This window comes from Amphimedon queenslandica, unplaced genomic scaffold (assembly GCF_000090795.2).
Source record: "Amphimedon queenslandica unplaced genomic scaffold, v1.1 AMPQUscaffold_12923, whole genome shotgun sequence".
NCBI classification, from domain to species: domain Eukaryota; kingdom Metazoa; phylum Porifera; class Demospongiae; order Haplosclerida; family Niphatidae; genus Amphimedon; species Amphimedon queenslandica.
In genome coordinates this window covers 35,872-42,956 of record NW_003546841.1, presented here as the reverse complement: position 1 = coordinate 42,956, position 7,085 = coordinate 35,872, and the positions used below count along the sequence as shown (strand labels likewise).

General features: G+C 33.0%; 2 protein-coding genes and 1 long non-coding RNA gene across 5 annotated transcripts in view; 1 reads left to right on the top strand and 2 right to left on the bottom strand.

Annotated features, from left to right (window-relative positions):
* The window catches only part of LOC100637226 (uncharacterized), a 26,739-nt gene that overhangs the window by 5,726 nt on the left and 13,928 nt on the right, over nucleotides 1-7,085 (bottom strand). The gene's annotated exons all lie outside the window — the stretch shown is intronic.
* On the bottom strand, nucleotides 808-3,016 carry LOC105314422 (uncharacterized). Of its 2 annotated transcripts, XM_020002399.1 has the most exons (6): nucleotides 2,972-3,016; nucleotides 2,868-2,921; nucleotides 2,769-2,805; nucleotides 1,433-1,717; nucleotides 1,129-1,228; nucleotides 808-949 (listed from the first exon to the last, which is right to left on the bottom strand). In XM_020002399.1, the coding sequence occupies exons 3-6, from the start codon at nucleotides 2,801-2,803 to the stop codon at nucleotides 881-883; spliced, it is 489 nt and encodes a 162-aa protein (XP_019857958.1). In that variant the 5' UTR covers nucleotides 2,804-2,805; nucleotides 2,868-2,921; nucleotides 2,972-3,016; the 3' UTR covers nucleotides 808-880. The 2 variants fall into 2 exon arrangements, with proteins under 2 accessions (XP_019857958.1, XP_019857959.1); XM_020002400.1 differs by lacking the exons at nucleotides 2,769-2,805; nucleotides 2,868-2,921; nucleotides 2,972-3,016 and adding an exon at nucleotides 1,770-2,244.
* Nucleotides 3,031-4,291, top strand: LOC105314421 (uncharacterized). Of its 2 annotated transcripts, none has more exons than XR_002186890.1 (3): nucleotides 3,031-3,150; nucleotides 3,323-3,378; nucleotides 4,271-4,291. It is a non-coding gene; the product is annotated as an uncharacterized LOC105314421 (long non-coding RNA). The 2 variants fall into 2 exon arrangements; XR_002186889.1 differs by having other exon boundaries at nucleotides 3,319-3,378.

Here is a 7,085-nt window from a genome sequence, read left to right as displayed (position 1 = left end):
TTCATCACAAACTTACCTTACAACAACTTTCAGTTCATTTTGTGCTTTCACTAATTCTTTAACAACCTCATCTTCATCATCAGAACTGTCCCTCTGTGACTGAGAAAAGAAAATCAGCTATGTACATGTACATTAACTATGTCAAAATATGTACATACACATGTACATACAGTGCTTTATGAGTACAAAATTTGATAATTTAGAAAATTAGAAGTGGTTGCTTACTTCAGGAGGGTCCAGTAGTCCTAGTGTTACCAGTTCATCTTTTAGTCTTCTCTCAAAAGCAGCTGGTGAAATAACTGTTGAAGAGAAAGAGTCCGCTTTACCAGAAGAAAATAACTGAGAACCATGAGGAGAATCAATGAACGTCTGAAAATAAAATAAAGATAATAATAATAATAATAATAGATTATAATTAAAGGTGTCTTTAAGGTGACATACTGCCATTAGTTTCTGGGTGAGTGGTCCATAGCTTGTGCATGTATTGGATCTATTAGCAGTCATTCCTTCATTGAATAAAATATCTAAAAATAATACAATAATAATAACATTCCTACACCGGCTAGAGTATTCTTTTCTTGTAACTCTTACTCTATAATGCCTAATAGGTTCTGATTCACACGGCTTCAGAAAGCCATCTATTACTGACTGTTCCATATTTTAGTAATTAGTACTACCTGTGCATGTATGGCGCACATTACAAGCTGTGTGTATATTGCACTTCCTTTTTAGCCGCTTGATACATTCCTTAATTTTACTACACCCTCTCTCTTTCACTACACCCTCTCTCTCTCTCCCTCACTGGTTTCATCTTGTAGGTCTTTAGTTAGTCCAGAGTGGAGTCTAGCAGTCTCTGTTCCTTCTTCATTCAGCTCCTCTATCAGCCACTGCTGACTGTAGTGCTGCCCATGCCTTGACTGGGTATCTCAAATAAACTCTTGTCAAAATTCTAAACACAAAATAAAATAAAATAAAAATAAAATTATTGAATCAAAAACAAGAGCTACTGTTGTATACATGTATGTGGTGATTCAAAGACAAGAACTACTGTACAATGTACATGTATTGTGACTAGTAATGCTGGTATTCTTTAATGATGTGATAGTTTTATTATTAATGATTTCTTACAATATCTTGTGCTTGAAGATTATGCAAATCATTCTCTGTTATGTCAGCAAAGTATGGTTCCAGTAAAGCCCAAAATTTATCAGCCCCTTCAGTTTTAGACCTAAAAACAGAGCAAGGACAATAAAAACTAAGACATTTTCGATAAGACCATTATTACGACTATTAATTTAGCTACATACAATTTATGCTGGAATGCATTGTACATGTACATATGTACATTAAATTGTGACTATTATGATAAATTTAAGAGGATTTTAGATACAATATATACAATAGTCAATAGTACATATTATCCTTCACTTACTTTGTTAAAGCACTTGTTATTTGGTTCTGATCCTTCTCTGGTATAACAGTCTCACCACTTCCCCTACTCTTACCCTTCCCTTTCTTATGCTCATCTACTCCTCCTCCTCCTCCTCCTCCTCTGTGACTGGCTTTAGTTCTCTTACTAGTTGATGAAGATGATAGTTGTTCTAAAGGTGATTTCTGTGAAGCTCCTGATTGTGATTTTGATGTACCGCGAGTGTTGCTAGGAGCTGTGCTTGAGAAAGGAGCTATGCTACCACTCTCTGTATCACTGTGCTTCCTCCTGTACATGAATGGATAATAATAATAATAACAATGATGGGCAAGGAAGCTACATGTTTTGTGAAGAGAATTGGAGACGGACTGTCATCGAAATGGAATAAACCTTATAGTGAAGTGGTATGCTGGTTAAGAACTAGACTGTCATTTGCTATTATTAGAGCATCCATATTATGCCTACGTGGAGCTCGTTCCAAGTGGCGATCCATTAATACACCTGATGGAGCCACACTTGACTACATGCTACATTAATTACATTATTATTATTTAGATTAATTTTTCATTTGTATCTTTTTCTTTTCTTCTTGACTCATTTCTTATTCTCTAATCTGTCCTGCTCTAACATAACCTAATTTATTCTAACCTGTCCTTATTTTATAATAACAATGATGATGATAATAATACTACTAATAATAAAATTAGATTTATAGCATTTGGTGCTTTACAAAATATGGCTCATTTGTACATGTACAGTTATTATGTTCTTATGTTGTGTAGAAATTTTAGTTAAAATGACAAGGAGAGAATTCTCCATTATAATATTTTTTTGATGCTGTGTATCTACTTTGAGCTGATTCTAGTATTTATGAACTTTTAAATTTATTCAAAATTTGGGTCAAAGATCCTGACTATAATGAGCATAGGAATTTTGGCCAAATTTAATCAAAAATAAAAAGGAGAGATATCTCCATTTTTATAATGCTTTCTGATACGTATACATGTTCTTATACTGTGTAGAAAATGTAAGCTGATTCTGATCAAAGTTGGATTTTTATGACTTTTAAAAGTTGTTAAAAAAGGCAGGGCACTGTAATGCAGCAGCTCACAAGCTCATGCTGTTTAGCTCACTTAACATATGCTTTGTGGGAAAACCTGAGTCAAGTGTTAGAAGGTACATGTTGTACATGTATGACTTAAATGCATAATTTATTTCAATTTATTTTAAATAATTTACTTATTATTTAATATTCAACTACAATTGTTTGCTTCTATTTTAATATACGCACAAGTTACGTTTTAATGCCAGACCCTCCCTCATTATTTAAAGTACTCACGTTGACTTGAGAATATTAATGAGTAGGTGGAGCATAGCTGCAAGGACGTGGATAACAAACAAAAATTTAAAATGTTATAAATCATTAGATGAAACGCACTTTCATGTGATCCAGGTGCTTGAAATCATAAAAATGAAGCGGACAGGACTGATACTAAAATAAAATGGAGAGAAAATAATTAAGAAAAGTTTTTTAAAACCTACACTGACTTCTTGAGGTCCATTACTTAATTTTTCTAATTAACGCGCCCCTGTCTGTGTTGGTGGTAAAAATGTAAAATGGCAGCTTTTTGGAGAGATACAGGCTGAAAAATAAAATTCTCTTTTATCATACTCATTCTCACTGTGAGGACCAGCTTCAGCTTTGATTTATCTTTTTTGCCGTAAGCTCATTGGTTGTTCTTTTGTTTTTGTTCATTTTTGTTTCTGTAATTCTGTGCACCGTCTTTAAGCTGTAAAACTATACTGTGAAGTAACCGTTGGTTCAAATATATAATTATTGTGATTTCATTATTTTTTTATTTTATTTATTTTATTTATTTTCTTCATAGCTAGGTGGACCAGAGCTCTTAATCTACAAAAGGAAGGCGTGTCTTACAACTGACTACTCAGTAAGTGGTAGTAATAATAATTGGAGGTACCGTATCGTATGATGTATATGAATGTAATTCTGGAGCCAATTTTGTAAAAAATGTTCATAACTCAAAAAGTTTAAGTTGAAATTAGCTCAAACTTTCTACAGAGCATAAGGACATCAATATGTATCAGAAAATGTAATAAAAATTTGGGGGGATTTCGGAGCCATTTTTTGGAAAAACCATGGGCTATAGCCTTGGGTATTTTTTAGTTTTTAGTCAATTTTTAAAATGGTCGTAACTTGAAAAATTGAAGTCAGAATCAACTCAAACTTTCTACACAGCACAAGGACATCAATATGTATCAGAAAATGTAATAAAAATTTGGGGGGATTTTGGAGCCATTTTTTGGAAAAAAATCATGGGCTATAGTACAGGGTATTTTTCAGTTTTTATTCAATTTTTAAAATGGTCGTAACTTGAAAAATTGAAGTCGGAATCAGCTCAAACTTTCTACACAGCACAAGGACATCAATGTGTATCAGAAAATGTAATAAAAATTTGGGGGGATTTTGGAGCCATTTTTTGGAAAAAACCATGGGCTATAGTACAGGGTATTTTAAAGTTTTTATTCAATTTTTAAAATGGTCGTAACTTGAAAAATTGATGCCAGAATCACCTCAAACTTTCTACACAGCATAAAGACATCAATATGTATCAGAAAATGTAATAATTTGGCGTGATTTCAGAGCCATTTTCTGAAAAAATCCAAAGCAAAGGCTATAGCCTTTGCTTTTTTCTGAAAGTTTACTACTTTAAAAAATGGCTGTCACTCGAAAAAAATTTTTGTTGGAATCAGCTTAACGTTAGACTTTGTTCTTATGAAAATGTGTCCTTAATCATTTCTTATTAATTATTAAACATGTAGGTTCTGACCTGTAATGTGATGATGATGATTATGATTTTTTAAAGTAAGTACATAATACAACAGATTACATGCAGAATCATTTACCCTCTCTCACTTTTTCACCCTCTCTCATTTCCTCCTTCCCCTTCTCTTTTCATCCTCTCTCCTTCCATTATTTCTCTTCTCTCTCTCCTCTCAGTTGTAAAGTGACTGATCTAATATTGTTATGCTGTGAAGGTGTCATATCTTGTGTTGAGTGTGGGCGTGATCATCCATTAAAGAGGTGGAGTTTTGGCTCTCCTCTCACCACCTGGTGTCGGTATTGTCACACATCACTTGTCCTGGGGGCATCTCAGTGTAAATTCATCATCCACCAACCAGGAGAAGGTTAGAATTGAGAATAATTATAATTATGCATTCAATTAAATATAATATTTCGTTTTTCTTTTACTGATAGGTGTATTCAATGAGACTATTGAAGGACAGAGAGTGAGTGCTAAAAAGAAGAGAGTGCCTGATTTCATTGAGGGAAGACCATTACCTAACACTGGGACTTGTCTACACTATAAGAAAAGCCATCGCTGGCTCAGGTAACGCTGATATTGATATTAACACTGATATTGATCTTAATACTGATCCTGATCTTAAATCAAGTATATTATTGATTTTGTGATCATGATAGGTTTCCATGTTGTGGTAAAGCCTTTCCTTGTGATGTGTGTCATGATTCAACTGAAGACCATCCAATGGAAAGAGCTAACAGAATGATATGTGGATACTGCTCCAAAGAACAAGTACATTATACTTGTACATTCATAGATTATGATATAACTAATTTCTTTTACTTGTATTATTATTATTATTATTATTCTGTTATTATTTTATTTGTAGGTTTATAATGGCAGTAATCCTTGTGTGTCTTGTGGTTCTGATATGACACAAAGTAAGAGTTCATCACATTGGGAAGGAGGCCAAGGCTGCCGTAACAAAGTGAAGATGAGCAGGTACTAATCATAGCAGTAATAGTACATCTAAATGTACATGTTTGTTGCTTTATATAGAAATGATAAACAGAAGTATGTAAATTCAGAAAAGAAGACAGTTTCAATGAAAAATGAAAGAGTTGGAGTGAAAGGAAAGAACAATATAGACCAGAAAAGTGGAACATTACAAAAATAGATTTTACATTACATTAGCTAAATTAAAAATCTCATACATCATCATTAGTTCTAACTCTTTTCACAGACTGTTCAAACTGAAGTGCACCCCCCAAAGCTGCTGTCCATTTTTCTTGCAAGCATTCAGCAACACGTTCTATTGGTCCCCCAACACTAGACAGAGCCTCCAGAAACATCATGCAATGTTTCTCTAGAGCAGACTTAGAGTCTAATATTTTCATTAGAGACAGAAAACTTGAGGCTATGGCATCATAAGTTGGTGACTTCTGAACCTGCTGGGCAACAATTTTAGCTTCAAATAGTTTGTTAGCAATATCTTTAAGAGAACTCTCCAAAATATCCGCAAAATCAGAGTGATTCTCATTCATAACTTGTTTGATCTTTTGTTTAGCTGTTTTAATATCAAAACCTACAATAACAATAGTCAATAGCTTATCATACCATATAGCTCCAAACCTTCTTCAGTTGAAAATTTTGTCATAATCTTAATTTCTTATTAAAATTAATTTTTGTCAATAAAATTTACCTTAAGGCCACTATTATTTGCGAGTACTAATTTTTTGCGTTTTTGCGAGTGGCTTTAAAATTGCAAAAAATTAGTACTCGCATTTATTAATAATTTACGTTTATTAATAGTTATTAATTGAAAAAATGAGCTAAATCGCAAAAATTAGTACACGTTAAATCAATACCATTAACAAATCGCAAAAATTTGTCTACTTAAAAATAAGTGGCTTTAAGGTATGTCATTTTTGTTATTAATTTGCATACTACCCACGTGAAAAAAAATTTCGTCAAACAAAAATTCCTGACAAGTTTAACAAAAATTTTGACCAACAAAATTTGGAGTTATAATGGTAACATGTTATGTACATGTACTTCCTGCTCTTCTTCTTTTAGTTGTTACTGGCTTAGCTTCATCACTGCTACTAGCACTAGGAACATCTATAATAGATAATAATGTACATAACATACATTTAACAAATAATAATAAACTCCTGATAGTACTAAGACTGATCTATAAAACCTTTATGGAATGACCTGTTGTCAATGTAACACTGACCTACCATCTGCTGCTCTTACTACTGTCAGATCACACTTCCCCTCAGCATAATATAATGATAGCAACAGTTATTATTAGCATACAATGGAAGGTAAGAAGTATATATACTGTGAACTTCTGTGCCTGATCACAACACTATATTATTACCTGCAATAGGATGAGATGTTCTTCTTGTTCTGTGAATATTTAGGGTAAGAGGATCAGCCACACCCTCTACTGGTACAGAGTAGTGTAATGTAGGTACAGCATCAGGTGATGAATAGACTGATATTCGACAAGATGGAGGAAGAGGATAGTCTTCATTACCAAAATTATAAATGTCCTTTTGAAACAACTATACATGTAATATAAAATAATTTGATGAAAGAATTTATTGCATATATTTTAGAATATTTCTTACCCTGCAAGGTGTCATGTGAGGTTTAATACTCCATCCAGTAAATGGCTCATCTTGTGGAGCATTTAAATTCAATTCAACAAAACCATTAGGAGATGCAATACGGAAGTAAACATTGAGATCTAGCTTAGCTTGAGGGCGCTTTTTCTCAATAAACTGTATAAACAATGAACCAGCAATGAATCATATTATGAATTA

Excerpts from the sequence above, each read along its gene's own strand:
- LOC105314422 (XM_020002399.1), bottom strand. The coding sequence starts at position 2,803 with ATGCTCCACCTACTCATTAATATTCTCAAGTCAAC. Across the intron at positions 1,229-1,432 it reads ATAACAAGTGCTTTAACAAA|GTCTAAAACTGAAGGGGCTG; the intron begins GTAAGTGAAGGA and ends CTCTGTTTTTAG. Across the intron at positions 950-1,128 it reads ATCTTCAAGCACAAGATATT|AATTTTGACAAGAGTTTATT; the intron begins GTAAGAAATCAT and ends TTTTGTGTTTAG.